Source organism: Coloeus monedula, assembly GCF_965178545.1.
Source record: "Coloeus monedula genome assembly, chromosome: 1".
NCBI lineage: Eukaryota > Metazoa > Chordata > Aves > Passeriformes > Corvidae > Coloeus > Coloeus monedula.
In genome coordinates, this window is record NC_138781.1 from 160,575,137 (window position 1) to 160,596,012 (window position 20,876).

The 20,876-nt window shown below is 68.9% G+C and overlaps 2 protein-coding genes across 3 annotated transcripts; one reads left to right on the forward strand and one right to left on the reverse strand.

Annotated features, from left to right (window-relative positions):
* The first annotated feature begins 6 nt into the window (after positions 1-6).
* Positions 7-3,989, forward strand: CYC1 (cytochrome c1). The gene is made up of 7 exons (XM_082292169.1): positions 7-194; positions 724-938; positions 1,857-1,983; positions 2,109-2,266; positions 2,563-2,723; positions 3,532-3,632; positions 3,712-3,989. Exons 1-7 carry the CDS (start codon positions 69-71, stop codon positions 3,814-3,816), a joined length of 993 nt encoding a protein of 330 aa, XP_082148295.1. The 5' UTR covers positions 7-68; the 3' UTR covers positions 3,817-3,989.
* Positions 3,990-4,889: 900 nt separating this feature from the next.
* Positions 4,890-20,698, reverse strand: SHARPIN (SHANK associated RH domain interactor). Of its 2 annotated transcripts, XM_082292097.1 has the most exons (14): positions 20,364-20,698; positions 19,280-19,670; positions 18,525-18,614; positions 17,232-17,367; positions 14,810-14,900; positions 13,889-14,147; positions 13,016-13,146; positions 11,351-11,524; positions 7,231-7,391; positions 6,718-6,829; positions 6,019-6,198; positions 5,847-5,945; positions 5,625-5,768; positions 4,890-5,249 (listed from the first exon to the last, which is right to left on the reverse strand). In XM_082292097.1, the coding sequence occupies exons 1-14, from the start codon at positions 20,568-20,570 to the stop codon at positions 5,169-5,171; spliced, it is 2,256 nt and encodes a 751-aa protein (XP_082148223.1). In that variant the 5' UTR covers positions 20,571-20,698; the 3' UTR covers positions 4,890-5,168. The 2 variants fall into 2 exon arrangements, with proteins under 2 accessions (XP_082148223.1, XP_082148222.1); XM_082292096.1 differs by lacking the exons at positions 18,525-18,614; positions 19,280-19,670; positions 20,364-20,698 and having other exon boundaries at positions 17,232-18,262.
* Between the last annotated feature and the right edge of the window lie 178 nt (positions 20,699-20,876).

The window sequence follows — 20,876 nt, forward strand, 5'->3', positions numbered from 1 at the left end:
TGACGTCACTCCCGCCGCGCTCCCACGTCACTTCCGGGGCGTCGCGGCGCGTCCCCTCGACCTCGGCGATGGCGGCGCTGCGGGGCCTGCGGGGCCTCCCGGGGCTGCGGCACCTCCCGAGCCCGCCCGGGCCCGGCCTCGCTCCCCGCGCGCTGCTGCTCCCGCGGGGCGGCCCGGCCGCCGGCCCCGGCCCGGTGAGTGCGGCGCGGGGGGGGCGCGGGAAGGTCACGGGGGGCGGCGGCGCGGGGGGGGCCCGGGGCCGCCCCCTCAGAGCCCCGCTCGGGCCTCGGTGCCCGGCACCCGCCGCGGGCCCGGCCGCGGGGCGCGATCCGCCCTTCCCGGCGTCCTCGGTGTCCCCCGCGCTGCTCCGGTGCCTCCGCCGGTGTTCCCGGTGTCCCTGGTGCCCTCAGCCCGCCCGCGCTGCTCCGGTGCCTCCGCCGGTGTTCCCCGTGTTCCCCGGTGTTCCCCGGTGTTCCCGGTGTCCCCGGTGTCCCCAGCCCCGCCCGCGCTGCTCCGGTTCCGTTCCCGCCCCCCCGCCCCCCGCTCGGGGGTCCCGCGGTGCCTCCCCCGTTTCCCCCCCGCCCCTCCCGGTTCTCCGCTCCCGGTCCCGCTCTGCCCGCGGGGTCCTTTGCTCGCCCTTCCCGTCCCCGGGGCTCATCCCGGGGCTCCCCCTTCGCTCCGTGTCCCCCCCCGGTGCCCCCTGACCCCCCGTGTCCCCCCCAGGTGTCGGTGTGGTCGTTCCCGGGCCGTTCCGGTTCCCGTTCCGGTTCCCGTTCCCGTTCCCGGCGGGCGCTGGCGGCTCTGGGGGTGCTGCTGGGGGGGGGGTCGCTGTCGCTGGCGCTGGGGGGGGGCCCCCTGAGCGCGGGGGAGCTGGAGCTGCACCCCCCCAGCTTCCCCTGGAGCCACGGCGGGGCCCTGGCGGCGCTGGACCACGCCAGGTACCGGGGGGGACCGGGGGGCGTCTGGGGGGTCCTGGGGATGGGCTGGGGGGGCTCTGGAGCACAGCAGGTACCGGGGGGGGGGGGGAATCCTGGGGGGCATTTGGGGGCTCTGGGGGGGTCCTGGGAGGTCCTGGGGGGCTCTGGGGGGTCCTGGAGCACGGCAGGTACTGGGGGAGGGGGCTCTGGGGGGCTCTGGGGGGCACTGGGGGGCTCTGGAGCACAGCAGGTACTGGGGGAGGGGGCTCTGGGGGGCACTGGGGGGCTCTGGAGCACAGCAGGTACTGGGGGAGGGGGCTCTGGGGGGCTCTGGGGGGGCTCTGGAGCACAGCAGGTACTGGGGGAGGGGGCTCTGGGGGGCACTGGGGGGCTCTGGAGCACAGCAGGTACTGGGGGAGGGGGCTCTGGGGGGCTCTGGAGCACAGCAGGTACTGGGGGAGGGGGCTCTGGGGGGCTCTGGGGGGCACTGGGGGGCTCTGGGGGGCTCTGGCAGTGCCAGGGCACAGCAGGGATGGGGGGGGGGTCCCGAGGGTCTGAGCCCCCCTTTGCCCCCAGTGCGTGTGGGGGATCCGGGGCTGCTTTGGGGGTGGTTTGGGGTGGTTTTGGGGGTTTTTGGGGTGTTTTTGGGGTCTCTCAGCCCCCGCTGTCCCGCAGTGTGCGCCGCGGGTTCCAGGTGTGTTTGGGGTGGTTTTGGGGTGTTTTTGGGTTATTTTGGGGTCTCTCAGCCCGCGCTGTCCCGCAGTGTGCGCCGCGGGTTCCAGGTGTGTTTGGGGTGGTTTTGGGGTGTTTTTGGGTGTTTTTGGGGTCTCTCAGCCCCCGCTGTCCCGCAGTGTGCGCCGCGGGTTCCAGGTGTGTTTGGGGTGGTTTTGGGGTGTTTTTGGGTGTTTTTGGGGTCTCTCAGCCCGCGCTGTCCCGCAGTGTGCGCCGCGGGTTCCAGGTGTACCGCCAGGTGTGCTCCGCCTGTCACTCCATGGAATACGTGGCCTTCCGCAACCTCATCGGCGTCACCCACACCGAGGCCGAGGCCAAGGCGCTGGCGGAGGAGGTGACACCCCCGGGACCCCCCCAGTGCCACCTCCTGCCACCCCGGGGTCTCTCTGTCCCCATCCTGCCCTCCCAGTGTCCCTCTGTCCCTCTGTCCCTGTCCCTGAGCTGTCCCTGTCCCCGCAGGTGGAGGTGCAGGACGGTCCCGATGACAACGGGGAGATGTTCCTGCGGCCCGGCAAGATCTCCGACTACTTCCCCAAGCCCTACCCCAACGCCGAGGCCGCGCGGGCGGCCAACAACGGGGCGCTGCCCCCCGACCTCAGCTACATCGTCAACGCCCGGTGCGGGGCTTTGGGGGGCTTTGGGGGCTCCTGGGGGGCTTTGGGGTCACCCAACAACGGGGTGCTGATCTCCCCAGGCACGGGGGGGAGGATTCCGTGTTCTGGGGTCACTCTGACCCCTCTGACCCCTCTGACCCCGCTGTTCCCCAGGCACGGGGGGGAGGATTCCGTGTTCTGGGGTCACTCTGACCCCTCTGACCCCTCTGACCCCGCTGCTCCCCAGGCACGGGGGGGAGGATTCCGTGTTCTGGGGTCACTCTGACCCCTCTGACCCCTCTGACCCCGCTGTTCCCCAGGCACGGGGGGGAGGATTACGTGTTCTCGCTGCTCACCGGGTACTGTGACCCCCCCGCGGGGGTGGCCCTGCGCGAGGGGCTCCATTACAACCCCTACTTCCCGGGCCAGGCCATCGGCATGGCCCCCCCCATCTACGACGAGGTGCTCGAGTACGACGACGGTACGGGGGGCTGGGGGGGCCCGGGGGGGGCTGGGGGGGGGCTGGAAGGGGGATATGGGGGTCCTGGGGGAACTGGAAGGGGTCCGGGGGGGCTGGGGGGCTCCTGGGGGCGATATGGGGGGTCCTGGGGGGAGCCTGAGAGCGTTTGGGGTCTCTGGTGGAGGTTTGGGGGGGTCTGGTGGAGGTTTGGGGGGTCTCTGGTGGAGGTTTGGGGGGGGTCTGGTGGAGGTTTGGGGGGTCTCTGGTGGAGGTTTGGGGGGGGTCTGGTGGAGGTTTGGGGGTCTCTGGTGGAGGTTTGGGGGTCTCTGGTGTCTGGAGGGGGGGGGTCCTCGGGGGCTTTGGCCACTGCAGGTATTGGGGGAGGGGGCACAGGGGGGTCCAGGGGGGCTCTGAGCACCCCGGGGCAGCCTCGAGCAGGCCACAGTTCGGGGGGGCCCTGGGGGGTTCCCCCCGTCTGTGACAAGGGCTGGGGGGGTCCGGGGGGCTCCGTGGGGGTCTGTGGGGTCTGGGGGGGTCCATGGGAGTCCGTGGGGGTCTGGGGGGGTCCGTGGGTGTCCGGGGGGGTCCATGGGGGTCTCTGGGGGTCCGTGGGGGTCCGTGTCGGTCCGTGTGGGTCTGGGGGGGTCCGTGGGTGTCCGGGGGGGTCTCTGTGGGTCCTTGGGTGTCCGTGGGGATCTGTGTCGGTCCGTGTGGGTCTGTGGGGTCTGGGGGGGTCCGTGGGTGTCCGTGTGGGGCCCGTGGGGGTCTCTGGGGGTCCGTGCGGGTCCTGTGGGTCTCCGTGCGGGTCTGACCCCCCCGTGCCCCCCAGGGACCCCGGCCACCATGTCCCAGATCGCCAAGGACGTTTGCACCTTCCTGCGCTGGGCGGCCGAGCCCGAGCACGACCACCGCAAACGGATGGGCCTCAAGGTGGGTCTGGGGTCCTGGGGGGGCCCTGGGGGGGCTCTCGGTGCCCCCCGGGCCCCCCTGAGCCCCCCGTGCCCCACAGATGCTGCTGCTCTCGGGGCTGCTGGTGCCCCTGCTCTATTACCTGAAGCGGCACAAGTGGGCGGTGCTCAAGAGCAGGAAGATGCTCTACCGGCCCCCCAAGTAGGGCCGGGACCCCCGGTACCGGCCCCCCGAGTAGGGGGGAGGGCAGGGGAGGGGCTGCGGGCCCCCCCAGCAGGGGCATTGGGGGGTCCGAGCCCCCCCCTCGTGTTCAGCTCTGGCCTCGGCCCCCGGGGGGGCGGCGGGGCCGGGAATAAAGTCTGGGGTTCCACAGGAAAAGGGGGCGAGGGGCTGCTTCTGTCCGCGATGGGGGTGGGGCTGGGGGGCTGTGGGGATGGGAGAGGGGCTGGGGGGCTGTGGGGGTGGGAGAGGGGCTGCTTCTGTCCGCGATGGGGGTGGGGCTGGGGGGCTGTGGGGATGGGAGAGGGGCTGTGGGGGTGGGAGAGGGGCTGGGGGGCTGTGGGGGTGGGAGAGGGGCTGCTTCTGTCCGGGCTGGGGGTGGGAGTGGGGTGGGTTCTGTCCAGGCTGGGGGCTGGGGGGGCTGGGGGGCTGTGAGTGGGTGTGGGGCTGCTTCTGTCCGGGCTGGGGGCTGTGGGGTGGGAGTGGGGTGCGTTCTGTCTGGGATGGGGGCTGGGGGCTGGGACTGGGGCTGTGGGGCTGGACGTGGGGCTGGCTGTGCCCCAGACTGGGCTGTGCTGGGGCCGTGAGCCAGGCTGTGGGTCAGGCCATGGGTCAGGCCATGGGTTCAGGCCGTGAGCCAGGCCATGGGTCAGGCCATGGGTCAGGCTATGGGTCAGGCCAGGCCGTGGGTCAGGCCATGGGTCAGGTCAGGCCGTGGGTCAGGTCAGGCCGTGGGTCAGGCCATGGGTCAGGCTATGGGTCAGGTCAGGCCGTGGGTCAGGCCATGGGTCAGGCTATGGGTCAGGCCAGGCTGTGGGTCAGGCCATGGGTCAGGCTGTGGGTCAGGTCAGGCCGTGGGTCAGGCCAGGCCAGGCCGTGTTCCCACCGCTGTCCCCACTGGTTTTGGGGTCTCACTGAGCTCCAGCTCCCCCTGACCCACCCCAGAAGTGACCCCTGTCCCCTACCCCAGGAGTGACCCCTGTCCCCCTCACTGTCCCCCCACCCCGGGGTGACCCCCGTGCCCCCCGCCGCTGGCCCCCGTGCCAGGCTGTGGCCCTCAGTGGCTTTATTGGGCCCCCCGGGCCGTGCCCCCCGCGGGTCCCGGGGCCCTGAGGCCGTTCTGTGTCCGTCGGCCCTGGCCCAGTGTCCGTCCCGTCTGTCCGTCTGTCCGGCCGGCCCTGGCCCCGTGCCCGCTCTCCCTCCGGCCCCACGGACGGGGCCCTCCCGGTGCCCTCGGGCGTGTCCGGGCCCGGAGCCGGGCGCTGCCTCCGCCGCTCCCTTGGTGTCCCCGGGGGTGTCCTGGGGGTGTCCTGGGGGTGTCCTGGGGGTGCCCTGGGGTCAGTGGCAGTTCTGGCACTGGGGGTGGCACCTCTGGCCGTTGACGTTGCAGCGACAGCCGCCACTGGTGTCACCAGGGCCCTGCGGGGGTCAGGGGTCAGAGGTCAGGGGGAGCCCAGCCTGGGGTCACCCTGTGTCCCCCCAGGGGTCAGAGGTCAGGGGGAGCCCAGCCTGGGGTCACTCTGTGTCCCCTCGGCTCCCTGTGCCCCTCCTTGCTCCCCCCGGACCCCCCGGGCCCCCCGTCACCCCCAGTGCAGCCCCTTGGTGACCCCCCCTCATCCCGGGACCCCTTGAGACCCCCCAGGACCCCCCGAGCCCCCAGTCCCCATCGGGGTCCCTTGGTGACCCAGCAGATCTCGGTGTGGCACACGGTGCACTGGATCCCCCTGGATCCCCTGGATCCCCCGGATCCCCCCGGATCCCCCCAGCCCCCCTGAGCCCCCCAGCCCCCCTCACCGCCGGCCCCCAGCGCGGTCCCTTGGTGACCCAGCAGATCTCGGTCTGGCACACGGTGCACCGGATCCAGTCGCACCCGTCCTTCTTCTGCACCACGATGCGGCACGTGGGGCAGTGCATGGCCTCGCCCCGCTGCACCAGCGTCTGGGGGGGGCCCGGGGGGGTGTCAGGGCCGCGGGGAACCCCCCGGGCCGCCCCCCAAAGCCCCCCCAAGCCCCGCACCTGCAGCATGTCCCGCGTCTGCCGCGCGGCCGCGTCGTCCAGCGCCCGCAGCTGCAGCTCGTCCTGGTACTGGCGGCAGTTCTGGCCCTCGTGGATGGCCTGGGGACGGGCGGGCTCAGCGCTGGCACCCCCGGGAGCCCCCCGGAGCCCCCCGGGAGCCCCCCGGGCCCACCTTGCACAGGAGGCAGTTGAGGGCCCCGCACACCGGGCACGGGAACTCGTTGACGGCGTCCTCGTAGAAGCACCAGCCCGGGCAGTCGCGGCCGCGGCAGTGGAAGCTGTTCCGGCTGCGGCGCTCGGCCAGCGCCAGCCCCCGCGCCAGGAAGCGCGCGTGCTCCTCGGGGGACAGCAGCTGCCGGGCGGGGGGCGTTGGCACCTCCCGAGCCACCGGCACCCACCCGCGGGGACCCCCGGGACACCGACACCCACCCGTGGGACACCCGTGGGACACCCCGAGGCACTGACACCCATCCCTGGGACATCCCGGGGCACTGACACCCACCCCTGGGACACCCCCGGGACACCCCGAGGCACTGACACCCACCCGTGGGACACCCCCGGGACACCCCGAGGCACTGACGCCCACCCGTGGGACACCCCTGAGTCACTGACACCCACCCGTGGGACACCCCTGAGTCACCGGCACCCACCCGCGGGGACCCCCGGGACACCGACACCCACCCGTGGGACACCCCCGGGACACCCTGAGTCACTGACACCCACCCGTGGGACACCCCCGGGACACCCCGAGTCACTGACACCCACCCGTGGGACACCCATGGGACACCCGTGGGACACTGACACCCACCCGTGGGACACCCCTGAGTCACTGACACCCCCCCGGACCCCCCGGACCCCCCGGCCCACGCACCGCGCGGATCTCGCGCTCCTGCAGGTGGCTGCCGCAGGCGTAGGTGGCATCGCGGAAGGGGCAGGGCACCAGCGGCTCCTCGCTGTAGGTGATCACCTGGCGCAGGCACTCCCTGGGCACAGAGGGGTCACCCTGGGCGGGGGCTCGGGGGTGGGCACCGGGGGGGCTGGGGGTGGGCACTGGGCACTGGGGGGGCTCAGGGTGGGCACTGGGAGGGCTCAGGGATGGACACTGGGCACTCTGGGGGCTCGGGGTGGCTCTTGGGGCCGGTCACTGGGGGGGGGGGGGGCTCCGTGGGGTCACTTTGGGGCTGGGGGATGTTGGCACCGGCCCTGGCAATTCGGGGGGGGGTCCCAGGGCTGTGTCACTGCAAACGTGGGGGGTCCCGGGGGGTCCCTATGGGGCCGGGGGCACCCTGGGGTTGGTCCCGGTGATGTTGGGGATGTCCTGGGGGGTCCGGGGGTGTCCCGGGGGTGTCAGGGGTTGGTCCCGGGGGTGTCCCGGCGCCGGTACCGGCAGAAGCTGTGCAGGCAGTCCCGCAGCAGCACCCCCCGGCCCGCCGGCACCGGCTGCAGGCAGATCCCGCACTCCAGCGGCTCCGGGTTCGGCACCAGCTCCGCCTCCTCCGCCCGCAGCAGCTGCTGGAAGTTCCGCTGCCGCTCCGCCTCCAGCGCCTGCGGGGAACGGGGACAGCGGGGAAATGACGGGGAAAGGATGGGGAAATTATTGGGAAATGACGGGGAAACGACGGGAAATTACTGGGAAATGATGGGGAAACGACGGGATATGATGGGGAAAATGGGGCTGGGATGGTCCCAGCGAGGAGCGGGAATGGTGCAGGTCATGGAACGGCCCCAGTGAGGAATGGGAACGGCCCCAGTGAGGATGGGAACGGTCCCAGTGGGGAATGGGAACGGCCCCAGTGAGGGAATGGGAACGGCCCCAGTGAGGGAATGGGAACGGCCCCAGTGAGGGAATGGGAACGGCCCCAGTGAGGAATGGGAACGGCCCCAGTGGGGAATGGGAACGGCCCCAGTGGGAATGGGAACGGCCCCAGTGAGGGAATGGGAACGGCCCCAGTGGGAATGGGAACGGCCCCAGTGAGGAATGGGAACGGCCCCAGTGGCGAATTGGAACGGCCCCAGTGGGAATGGGAACGGCCCCAGTGAGGGATGGGAACGGCCCCAGTGGGGAATGGGAACGGCCCCAGTGGGAATGGGAACGGCCCCAGTGAGGAATGGGAACGGCCCCAGTGGGGAATGGGAATGGCCCCAGTGGGGAACAGCCCCGGGGCGGGAAGAGGAAAATGGGAAGGGGAAAAGGGGAAAAGGAGGGGGAGCAGAAAAAGGAAAAAGAGGGAAAAATGGAAAAGAGAAAGGGGAGAAGGGGAAATGAAAGAAGGAAAGGGGAGAAGGGGAAGGGGAAAAGGGAAGCAGCGAGAAAAGGGGGAAAGCAAATGGAAAAGGGGGAAAAGGGAAGGGAAAGGAAAAGGGAAGGGAAGGGAAGGGAAGGGAAGGGAAGGGAAGGGAAAAGGGAAGGGAAGGGAAAAGGGAAGGGAAAAGGGGAAGGGAAGGGAAGGGGAAGGGGAAAGGAAAGGGAAAGGGGAAGGGAAAAGGGAACGGAAAGGAAAAGGGAAAAGGGGAAGGGAAAAGGGGAAGGGAAAAGGGGAAGGACAAGGCAAGGCTGCCCCGCCCTGAGCCGTGTCCCCCAGTGTCCCCAGCTCACCAGGGGCTCCCGGGGGCTCCCAGGGACATTCTGGGGACACTTGGCGGGGTTCCCCCCCCGGAGACGCTCTGGGGGATCCCCAGCATCCGGCTGGGACGGGTCCCCCCTGCCCCGGTGCCCCCCGAACCCCCCGATCCCCCCCAGCGCCGATCCCGCCCCCCCCACAGACGGAGCCGCCGGAGCCGGGGGTGGGACGAGGCTTTAATGGGGTGGCAGAACCGGGGCCCCCAAATCCGGGGTCACAGCTCAGTAGAGACCCCCCAGACACCCCCCCCCCATTCCCACAGTGCCGGGTGAGGACTCAGAGACCCCAAAGCTGAGACCCCCAAACCTGGGACCCCCAAACCTGAGAGACCCCAAAGCTGAGAGACCCCCAAAGCTGAGACCCCCAAACCCGGGATCCCCAAACCTTAGAGACCCATAAACCTGGGACCCCCAAAGCTGAGACCCCAAACCTGGGACCCCCAAACCTGGGACCCCCAAAGCTGAGAGACCCCAAAGCTGAGACCCCCAAACCTGGGACCCCCAAAGCTGAGACCCCCAAACCTGGGACCCCCAAAGCTGAGAGACCCCCAAGCTGAGAGACCCCCAAAGCTGAGACCCCCAAACCCGGGATCCCCAAACCTTAGAGACCCATAAACCTGGGACCCCCAAAGCTGAGACCCCAAACCTGGGACCCCCAAACCTGGGACCCCCAAAGCTGAGAGACCCCAAAGCTGAGAGACCTCAAAGCTGAGAGACCCCAAACCTTAGAGACCCGAAACCTGAGACCCCCAAACCTGCGAGACCCCAAAGCTGAGATCCCCAAGCCTGAGAGACCCCAAAGCTGAGACCCCCAAACCTGGGACCCCCAAAGCTGAGAGACCCCAAAGCTGAGACCCCCAAACCTGAGAGACCCCAAAGCTGAGACCCCCAAACCTGGGACCCCCAAACCTGAGAGACCCCAAAGCTGAGACCCCCAAACCTGGGACCCCCAAAGCTGAGAGACCCCAAAGCTGAGAGACCCCAAAGCTGAGACCCCCAAACCTGGGACCCCCAAACCTGAGAGACCCCAAAGCTGAGACCCCCAAACCTGGGACCCCCAAACCTGAGAGACCCCAAAGCTGAGACCCCCAAACCTGGGACCCCCAAACCTGAGAGACCCCAAAGCTGAGAACCCCAAAGCTGAGACCCCCAAACCCGGGATCCCCAAACCTTACAGACCCATAAACCTGGGACCCCCAAAGCTGAGACCCCAAACCTGGGACCCCCAAACCTGAGAGCCCCAAACCTGTGAGACCCCAAAGCTGAGATCCCCAAGCCTGAGAAACCCCAAAGCTGAGAGACCCCAAAGCTGAGACCCCCAAACCTGGAACCCTCAAACCCAAGAGACCCCAAACCTGACACTCCCAAAATCTCAGAGACCCCCTGAGCACGGCTCCCCCCAAACCTGAGCCCCCCCAAACCTGAGCCCCCCCATCCAGGAGTCCCAGAGCCTCAGGGACCCCCAAGCCTGAGCCCCCCAGAGCCCCCCCAAACCTGAGCCCCCCCCTCGAGCTGCCCCACCCCCCCAGGGGACAATGCCGGGGGGCAGTGACCGGCCCGGCCCCTCCCCCCACCCCGGGGACCCCCCGAGCGAGCAGCACATCCCCCCCAAACCCCCCCGTGCAGGGGGTCCCGGGGGTCCCGGGGGGGGTCCCGGGGGGGTCCCAAGGGTCAGGAGGGTCTGGGGAGTCCCAGGGGGTCTTGAGGGGTCCTGGGGGGGGTCCCGGGGGGGTTTGGGGGGGGTCCCGGGGTTTTTTGGGGGGGTCCCGGGTCAGCCGAGCTCGGAGCAGAGGCGGAGGAATCCCTGCAGGGCCCCGTCGGAGCCGTCCTGGCTCCGTCCCTGCTCCCGGCGGGATCCGGATGGGAGAGGGGAGAGGGGAGAGAAGGAGAGAAGGAGAGGGGAGAGAGGGGAGAGAGGGAGAGGGGAGAGAGGGGAGAGAGGGAGAGGGGAGAGAGGGGAGAGAGGGAGAAGGATCCATCAGTGCCCACTGGGACCCCCGAGCCCCCGGGACCCCCTCCCGGGGGGTGTTGGAACGGGACCGGATCCCGGGAATGGGAACAGGAACGGGGATGGATCCCAGGAACGGGGATGGATCCCGGGAATGGGAACGACCCAGCGCCTCCCGGGCTGGTGCAGGGGAGGGACAGAGAGACGGATCCCCGATCCTGGCACTGCCCGATCCCTGATCCCGGCACTGCCCAGTGCCCGATCCCTGATCCCGGCACTGCCCCATCCCTGATCCCGGCACTACCCAATGCCCGATCCCCGATCCCAGAGCTGCCGGCTCCACCCTGACCCCAGGACCGGTGGATCCCTGCTCCCACCAGATCCCTCTCAACTCCAGCCCATTCCTCCCAGATCGTCCCAGTTCCTGCCCCCACGGGGTCCCATCCCAGCACTGGATCCCCGATCCCCGGCACAGCCACGGCACCGAATGGGACTCGGGGAATCCCTGGGTGCGTCCCCTCCCCCCCGTCCCGCTCCTTGGAACAGCGCAGGATCCCGGTGTCCCCATCCCTGCAGGATCCCAGTGTCCCTGTAGGATCCCAGTGTCCCCATCCCTGCAGGATCCCGGTGTCCCCATCCCTGCAGGATCCCAGTGTCCCTGTAGGATCCCAGTGTCCCCATCCCTGCAGGATCCCGGTGTCCCCATCCCTGCAGGATCCCGGTGTCCCCATCCCTGCAGGATCCCGGTGTCCCCATCCCCCAATGCCGGATCCCCCAATCTTGGTACTGCTGGATCCACCCCAATCCCGGCACCCCTGGATCCTCCTCGATCCCACAACCACTGGATCCCCTGTGATCCACCGGATCCCTGACCCCACCGATCCCTGACCCCATTGATCCCTGACCCCACCGATCCCTGATCCCCGGATCCGGTACCTGCTGGCACTGGCGGGTCCCGTCCTGCTCCCTCTGCAGCCGCTGCTGCTCTGCGGGGTCGGGGCGGTGCCCGCCGGGCACCCGGTACCCCTCGGGCCGGGGGGAGCTGCACATCTCACAGCCGGGGCGCGTGGGCTTGTTCAGGAACGTGCACCGGGGGCACGGCCAGCCCGCCTGCAACGGGCACCGGGGGCATGGGAACGGGCACCGGGGGCACGGCCAGCCCGCCTGGAATGGGCACCGGGGGCATGGGAACGGGCACCGGGGGCACGGCCAGCCCGCCTGCAACGGGCACCGGGGGCATGGGAACGGGCACCGGGGGCACGGCCAGCCCGCCTGCAACGGGCACGGGCATGGGAACGGGCACCGGGGGCACGGCCAGCCCGCCTGGAATGGGCACCGGGGGCATGGGAACGGGCACCGGGGGCATGGGAATGGGCACGGGCATGGGAACGGGCACCGGGGGCATGGGAATGGGCACGGGCATGGGAACGGGCACCGGGGGCACGGCCAGCCCGCCTGCAACGGGCACCAGGGGCATGGGAACGGGCACCGGGGGCATGGGAACGGGCACAGGCATGGGAACGGGCACCGGGGGCACGGCCAGCCCGCCTGCAACGGGCACCAGGGGCATGGGAACGGGCACCGGGGGCATGGGAATGGGCACGGGCATGGGAACGGGCACCGGGGGCACGGCCAGCCCGCCTGGAATGGGCACCGGGGGCATGGGAACGGGCACCGGGGGCACGGCCAGCCCGCCTGGAATGGGCACCGGGAGCATGGGAACGGGCACGGGCATGGGAACGGGCACCGGGGGCATGGGAACGGGCACCGGGGGCATGGGAACGGGCACGGGCATGGGAACGGGCACCGGGGGCATGGGAACGGGCACGGGCATGGGAACGGGCACCGGGGGCATGGGAACGGGCACGGGCATGGGAACGGGCACCGGGGGCACAGGAACGGGCACCGGGGGCACGGCCAGCCTGCCTGCAACGGGCACGGGCATGGGATCGGGAATGGGCACCGGGGCAGCGCCTGCCCTCGGGCACCGGGAACAGAACGGGATCAGGGCTGAGCTCGGATTCTCCCCGGAACTCTGGGAATGGGGAATGGGCTGGGAGCCGCCCCCAACCCGAACCCGCTCCGGTGAGGGCAGGCGGGGATCAGGGATCGGGATCAGGGATTGGGATCGGGATCAGGGATTGGGATCAGGGATTGGGATCCAGGATCAGGATCAGGGATTGGGATTGCGATCGGGATTGGGATCGGGATCAGGGATCGGGATCAGACAGGACCCCCCGTACCTGCTCCGGTGAGGGCGGGCGGGGCTCAGGGATTGGGATTGGGATTGGGATCAGGGATCGGGATCAGGGATCAGGATCGGGATCGGGATTGGGATCAGGGATCGGGATCAGGGATCGGGATCAGACAGGACCCCCCGTACCTGCTCCGGTGAGGGCGGGCGGGGCTCAGGGATTGAGATCAGGATTGGGATCAGGGATCGGGATCAGGGATCAGGGATCGGGATCAGGGATCAGGATCGGGATCGGGATTGGGATCAGGGATCGGGATCAGGGATCAGGGATCAGGATCGGGATCGGGATTGGGATCAGGGATTGGGATCGGGGATCAGGGATCGGGATCAGGCAGGACCCCCCGTACCTGCTCCGGTGAGGGCGGGCGGGGCTCAGGGGCCGCGGGCGGGGCCCCGGCGCCGTCCCAGAGCTGCAGCGAGTCCAGGTGCTCGCGGACGTCGCCGGTGTCCGCCCGCTCCGGGGGCTCCGGGCCACGGCCTGCGGACACAGCCGGACACGGGACGGGCTGGCACCGGCCGGGAACGGGACACGGAGGGAGAGGGAGGGAACGGGAGCAGGAGAGGGAGGAGGAGGAGGAGGAGAAGGAGGAGGAGAAGTGGGTGAGGAAGGAGCAGGATGGGGAGGGCGCGGAAGGAAGAGGAGTGGGAGCAGGATGAGGATGATGAAGGAGGAGCAGCGTCAGGGAAGAGCAGGGTGAGGAAGAGGAGGAAGGAGCAGAGCGAGGATGAGGATGAAGATGCCGTGGGCTCTCCCTGTGCCTGTGCCAGGAGCGGAAGGAGCAGGGTCAGGAAGGAGCAGGATGAAAGCGAGGGGGATGATGATGATGATGAGAATGACGATGATGAGGATGAAGACAAGACTCCCGTGCCCCCGTAGCTGTGCCAGGCGAGGAAGGAGCAAGAATGAGGAAGCAGCAAAGTGAGAAAGGAGCAGGGCGAGGAAGCAGCAGCGTGAGGATGATGATGATGACAATGACGATGATGATGATGATGACGACGATGATGATGACGACGATGATGATGACGACGATGATGAGCAGCGCTCTCCCATGCCCCGAACCTGCACCAGGCGAGGAAGGAGCGGGATAGGGAAACAGCAGGGTGAGGAAGCAGCAGGGTGAGGAAGCAGCAGGGTGAGGAAGCAGCAGGGTGAGGAAGGAGCAGGGTGAGGATGAGGATGACGATGAGGATGATGACAATCACGCTCCCGCGCCCCGTACCTGCGCCAGGCGAGGTGCCCGCGTCCCCGGCGGCGTTGGCGGGCGCGTCCAGCGCCAGGGCGCGGAGCAGGCCGTGCGCCTGCTGCTCCCGGTAGCGCTGCGGGCTCAGCCCCGCCGCCCGCGCCGACAGCAGGAACAGGAAGGCCGGGTCCCCGTCGCGGCGGATCCCGTAGGAGCCCAGGCTGCGGCCGTCCGAGCACAGGCTCTGCCCGATGATCCAGCGCTGCGCCAGCGGGTGGAAGCCGTACTCGCGGAACACCTGCGGGGATCCCGGCGGGATCAGGGGAGATCCCGGGGGGAATCCAGGGGAGAGCCCGGGGGGAATCCAGGGGAGAGCCCGGGGGGAAATCCAGGGGAGAGCCCGGGGGGAAATCCAGGGGAGATCCCGGGGGAAATCCAGGGGAGAGCCCAGGGGGAAATCCAGGGGAGATCCCAGGGAAAAGCCCCAGGGGGATCCCGGGGGGAAATCCAGGGGAGATTTCAGGGGAAAGCCCAGAGGGGATCCCAGGGGAGATCATGGGGGAAACCCAGGTGAGATCCCAGGCAAAGGCCGGGGCAGACCCCAGGGGAACCCCAGGGCCGATCCCAAGGGAAATCCTGGGGAAACCTCGGGGCAGATCCCAGGGAAAAGCCAAGGCGAGCCCCAGGTGATCCCGGGAATCCGATTGCCCCAGAGCAGGGGCCGGCCCAGCCCCCAGGGGATCCCAGTGACCCCAGTGACCCCATCCCCCCCCAGGTGACCCCAGTGACCCCACTGGCCCCAGGTGACCCCAGTGACCCCATTCCCCCCCAGTGACCCCAGGTGACCCCAGTGACCCCGTCCTCCCCCAGGTGACCCCAGTGACCTCATCCCCCCCCCAGGTGACCCCAGTGACCCCATTCCCCCCCAGGTGACCCCAGGTGACCCCGCTGACCCCGCACCTGCTCCTTGAGTGTGCCGATGGTGATGTGGGGCTGCACCCGCAGGGTGATGCTGGCCGAGGACGTGGCGTCCTCCACCCCCACCGGCATGCTGGGAACGACAGGGAATAGCGGGATTTGGGATTTGGGATTTGGGGTATGGGGTACAGCATGCTGGGAACGACAGGGAATAGTGGGATTTGGGATTTGGGGTATGGGGTATGGGGTATGGGGTACAGCATGCTGGGAATGACAGGGAATAGTGGGATTTGGGATTTGGGATTTGGGGTATGGGGTACAGCATGCTGGGAATGACAGGGAACAGCGGGATCTGGGATTTGGGATTTGGGATATGGGGTACGGCATGCTGGGAATGACAGGGAATAGTGGGATTCGGGATTTGGGATTTGGGGTATGGGGTACAGCATGCTGGGAATGACAGGGAACAGCGGGATTTGGGATTTGGGATTTGGGGTATGGGGTATGGGGTACAGCACGCTGGGAACGACTGGGAACAGCGGGATTTGGGATTTGGGATATGGGGTATGGCATGCTGGGAATGACAGGGAACAGCGGGATTTGGGATTTGGGATATGGGGTATGGAATATGGGGTACATCATGCTGGGAACGACAGGGAACAGCGGGATTTGGGAGAGGGGGTGTGGGACAATGGGATATGGGATACCAGACAGGGGACATGGGATGTGGGATACGGCGTTCTGGGAACGATGGGAATTACGGGATTTGGGATTTGGGACACTGAGCTCGGGATAAAGGACACAGCACGCTGGGAATGATGGGAAACGTTGGGATCTGGAATTTGGGATTTGGGACACAGGGCACGGGATAAAGGACACAGCGCGCTGGGAACAACGGGAAATGTTGGGATTTGGGATCTGGGATTTGGGATTTGGGACACAGGGCATGGGATAAAGGACACAGCGCACTGGGAACAACGGGAAATGTTGGGATTTGGGATCTGGGATTTGGGATTTGGGACACAGAGCATGGGATAAAGGACACAGTGTGCTGGGAACAATGGGAAATGCTGGGATCTGGGATTTGGGACACAGGGCATGGGATAAAGGAGGATTTGGGATTTGGGACACTGAGTACAGGATAAAGGACACAGCGTGCTGGGAACAACGGGAAATGCTGGGATCTGGGATACGGCATGCTGGGGATTCTGGGAAACACCGGGATAACACCGGGATAACACCGGGATAACACCGGGACAGGGGAACGGAGGGGAGCGGGAGGGAGGAGGAGGAGGGAGAAAAAGAAGGGAAGAAGGAGGAAGAGGAAGTGGAGGAAGGCAGGAGGATGGAGATGGGGGGAGGAGGAGGAAGAAAAGGAGAAAGCAGAAGGATGGAGGGGGGAGAGGAGGGAGAAAGGAGGAAAAGGAGGAAAAGAAGGAAAAGGAGGAAAAGGAGGAAAAGGGGGAAAAAAGGAGGAGAAGGAGGAGAAGGAGGAGAAGGAGGAGAAGGAGGAGAAGGAGGAAAAGGAGGAAAAGGAGAAGAAGAAAAAGAAAGGAGAAGGGGGAGGGAGGGGCTGGGGAGGGAGAGGGGGAGGAAGGCAGAGGATGAGGAAGGAGGATGAGGAGGGAGAATAAGGAGGGAAGATAAGGAAGGAGGATGAGGAGGGACAAGGAGGAAAGAGAATGAGGAGGGAGGATGAGGAGGGAGGAGGAGGAAGGAGGATGAGGAGGGAGGAGGAGGAAGGCAGGAGAAGGAAGGCAGAGGATGAGGAAGGAGAATGAGGAGTGAGGATGAGGAGCGAGGATGAGGAGGGAGAAGGAGGAAGGCAGGAGGATGAAGAGGGAGGAGGATGATGAGGAGGAGGAAGGCAGGAGAATGAGGATGAGGATGAGCGAGGAGGAGGAAGGCAGAGGACGAGGAAGGAAGATGAGGAAGACAGGAGAACGAGAAAGATAAGGAGAAGGAAGGCAGGGGATGAGGAGGATGAGGAGGATGAGGAGCAGGAAGGCAGGAGGATGAGGAGGAGGAGGAGGAAGGCACGGGACGAGGAGGAGGACAAGGAGGAAGGCAGGAGGAGGAGGAGGAGGAAGGCAGGAGGAGGAGGAGGAGGGAGGAGGATGAGGAGTGAGGAGGAAGGCAGAGGATGAGGAGGGAGGAGGAGGAAAGCAGAACGATGAGGATGAGAAAGGCAGGAGGATGAGGATGAGGAGGATGAGAATGAGAATGAGGAGGAGCAGGAGGATGAGGAGGAGGAGGAGGAAGGCAGGGGATGGGGATGAGGATGAGGATGAGGAGGATGAGGAGGGAGGAGGAGGAGGAAGGCAGGGGATGAGGAGGATGAGGATAAGGATGATGAGGATAAGGAGGATGAGCAGGATGAGGAAGGCAGGGGATGAGGATGATGATGACGATGAGGACGAGGATGACGGGGAGGACGAGGAGGATGAGGAAGGCCGCGGCTCACCTGACGTCGGGCGCGGGGCCGTCGCGCAGGCTCACGCTGAGCTCCGCCTGCAGCCCGGCCAGCGCCGCCGCGCTCTGCGCCGCCACGGCCGCGTCCCCACACGCGATGGCCTCGGCCAGGCGCAGCGCCAGCTCCTCTGCGGACACCGCACGGACACGGCGTGGACACGGGGCGGACACGGGGCGGACACGGGAGGGACACGGGGCGGACACGGGGCGGACACGGGAGGGACACGGGAGGGACACGGGATGGACACGGCGTGGACACGGGGCGGACACGGGATGGACACGGGGCGGACACGGGGCGGACACGGGAGGGACACGGGACAGAGGGACGGACAGCGGGAGGGACACAGGATGGACATGGGATGGACACGGGACAGAGGAATGGACAGTGGGATGGACACGGCACGGACACGGGGTGGACACGGGAGGGACACGGGATGGACACAAGGCGGACACGGGAGGGACACGGCGTGGACATGGGGCGGACACGGGATGGACACGGGATGGACACGGGGCGGACACGGGATGGACACGGGGCGGACACGGGAGGGACACGGGATGGACACGGGATGGACACGGGGCGGACACGGGAGGGACACGGGAGGGACACGGGGCGGACACGGGATGGACATGGGATGGACACGGGATGGACACGGGATGGACACAGGACAGAGGGACGGACACGGGATGGACACGGGATGGACACGGGACAGAGGGATGGACATGGGAAGGACACGGGCTGGACACGGGATGGACACAGGACAGAGGGACGGACACGGGACAGAGGGATGGACATGGGAAGGACACGGGCTGGACACGGGAGGGACACGGGACAGAGGAACGGACACGGGACAGAGGGACAGACATGGGGTGGACACGGGATGGACAGCGGGATGGACAGCGGGGATGGACAGCGGGGATGGACAGCGGGATGGACAGCGGGGATGGACAGCGGGGATGGACAGCGGGATGGACAGCGGGATGGACAGCGGGATAGACAGCGGGAGGGGACATGTCCCAGCTCCCCGGGCGGGAGTGGCTCAGCCCGGGCACACAGCGGGGACAGGAGGGGACAGGAGGGGACAGGAGGGGACAGGAGGGGACACAGTGGGGACAGGAGGTGCCGGGGGGGCCGGGCTCTGCTCCCAGGGCCCGGGGCCAGGGCCGGGACAATCGGCCCCAGGCCCCGCTGGGATCTCGGGGACGCTCCCCGGGCAGGGCCGCACTGCCCTTCGCACCCGGGGGTGGCCCCGGTGGGGCTGGGGGGCCCCGGGATCCCCGGGATTACCTCTCTGCGCCAGCTCCAGCGTCCGCGCCTCCTCCGGGTCCGCCTCGGCCGCGGGTGGCACCGGCGATGCCCCCGCGTCACCCTCGGGCGCTGCGGGGGCACGGCGAGGAGGGGCCGGGCTGGCACCGGGCTGGCAGGGGACACGGGGGGCACAGCGGGGACACCCCCGCAGCTGCCCGGGCTCACGGCGAGGGCTGGCGTGTCACCCTGTGCCCCCCGTGTCACCCTGCGCCCCCCGTGTCACCCCATCCCCGTGTCACCCTGTGCCCCCCGTGTCACCCTGTGCCCCCCGTGTCACCCCTGTGCCCCCCGTGTCACCCCATCCCCGTGTCACCCTGTGCCCCCCGTGTCACCCTGTGCCCCCCGTGTCACCCCGTGTCACCCTGTGCCCCCCGTGTCACCCTGTGCCCCCCGTGTCACCCCTGTGCCCCCCGTGTCACCCCATCCCCGTGTCACCCCTGTGCCCCCCGTGTCACCCCGTGTCACCCTGTGCCCCCCGTGTCACCCTGTCCCCGTGCCACCCCTCCGGGCCTGCCTGAGGGAGCTGCTCAGCCCCGAGTCCCTGTCCCCACATCCCCAAGCCTGTCCCTGTCCCCATAACCCCCTGTCCCCAGCCATGTTCCCCTGTCCCCACAGCCCCATGTGCCCAGCCCCATCCCTGTCCCACCTCTCCGCGCCTCCCCGAGGGAGCTGCTCAGCCCCAGCCCTGTCCCCGATGTCCCCAGCCCTGTCCCTGTCCCCTGTCCCTGTCCCACCTCTCCGCGCCTCCCTGAGGGAGCTGCTCAGCACCGTCCACCACTGCTGAGCCTCGCGCTCCTCGGGGAACCGCAGCGCCACCGTCCCCTCTGAGCCCGCTGAGCCCGATCCCGCTGCTCCCGCTGCTCCCGAGGATCCCGCTGATCCCGAGGATCCCGCTGATCCCGCTGCTCCCGAGGATCCCGCTGCTCCCGAGGATCCCGCTGCTCCCGCTGCTCCCGAGGATCCCGCTGATCCCGAGGATCCCGCTGATCCCGCTGCTCCCGAGGATCCCGCTGCTCCCGAGGATCCTCCCAGCCCCGCCGCTCCGGCCGGCGGCAGCTCCAGCTCGTGGCTCGTGGGGCCGCACACGCGGTAGGAGACGTCCCGCAGGTCAAACTCGGCCAGGGGCTGGCACAGGGCACAGGGGACAGAGGGACAGGGGTCAGGGACAGAGGGGACGGGGCAGAGGGCACAGAGGGCACAGGGGGCGGGGTCACCGCGGGGCTGGGACACCCGCAGCACCCTCAGCATGCCCCGGTCACTCCTGGGGGGGCCCCGGTCACTCCTGGGGGGGCCCCGGTCACTCCTGGAGGCTCCTGGGCACCCTTTGGGTGTCCCCGGTCACTCTTGGAGCGTTCTGGTCACTCTTGGGACATCTTTGGGGTGCCTCTGAGCGTCTTCAGGGTGCCCTGGCCACTTCTGAAGTGTTCTGCTCACTTTTGGGGTGCCCTGGTCACTCTCGGGGTGCCCCGGTGACCCTCGAGGTGCCCTGGTCACTCTGGGGGTGCCCCGGTGACCTTCAGGGTGCCCTGGTCACTCTGGAGGTGCCCCGGTCACTCTCAGGGTGCCCGGTGACCCTCGGGACTGTCCCTGTCCGTGGGAGGCGGCGGCCGCGGGCCGATCCCGGGGGGTCCCGTCCTTCCCAACCCCCCCGGGACTCCCCAATTCCCGGCCCCGCCCCGGGACCCCGCGGCCCCTCCCGGGGGGACAATCCCGGCCTCGGCGGCGGAACCCCCCGAGCTCCGCCCCCTCCCACCCCCCCGACCCCCGCCGCGGGCCCCTCCCCCGCCCCCTCCCCTCCCCTTCCCCGCCCGCCCTCACCGCGCCTCCCCCCGCCTCCGGCAGCCGCAGGCCCAGGCGGAAGCGGCGCCGGCCGTGGGCTCCCGGTTCCACGCTGAGCTGCAGGCGGAGCGCGGCGCCGGCGGCGGGCAGGAGGCGGCAGGGCGCGGCCAGCTCGGCCCGGGCCGCCATCAGCACCGTGGGCGGGCTGGGAGCCGGGCCCGGCCCGGGCGCTCCGGGCGCCGCCATGGCGGCCCCGCCACTTCCGGCCTCCCGCCCGCGCGGTCCGGCGGCGAACGAAGCCCCCTCCGGGGGGAGCGGCGGGAAACGCGGCCCCGAGCGCGGGAGTTCCGGGGGAGGAGCGTTCTGCCCGTGGCCACGCCCCTGGCCGCGCCCCCCGCCGTGATTGACAGCAGCTCCCCCCGTCTTTGTCCGCGCCAGCCAATCAGGGCGCCGAGCGCCCCCGCGGTAGGCGGGGCCGCGGATCGGCGCTGAGTGACGTCGGTCTCAGCCAATGAAAGGTGAGGGTGGCGGTGATTGACAGGCGTTATCGCC

Excerpts from the sequence above, each read along its gene's own strand:
- CYC1 (XM_082292169.1), top strand. The coding sequence starts at position 69 with ATGGCGGCGCTGCGGGGCCTGCGGGGCCTCCCGGGGCTGCGGCACCTC. Across the intron at positions 195-723 it reads CGGCCGCCGGCCCCGGCCCG|GTGTCGGTGTGGTCGTTCCC; the intron begins GTGAGTGCGGCG and ends TGTCCCCCCCAG. Across the intron at positions 2,267-2,562 it reads AGCTACATCGTCAACGCCCG|GCACGGGGGGGAGGATTACG; the intron begins GTGCGGGGCTTT and ends GCTGTTCCCCAG.
- SHARPIN (XM_082292096.1), bottom strand. The coding sequence starts at position 18,250 with ATGTCCCCTCCCGCTGTCTATCCCGCTGTCCATCCCGCTGTCCATCCC. Across the intron at positions 5,946-6,018 it reads TCAACTGCCTCCTGTGCAAG|GCCATCCACGAGGGCCAGAA; the intron begins GTGGGCCCGGGG and ends GCCCGTCCCCAG. Across the intron at positions 5,769-5,846 it reads AGACGCGGGACATGCTGCAG|ACGCTGGTGCAGCGGGGCGA; the intron begins GTGCGGGGCTTG and ends GGCCCCCCCCAG.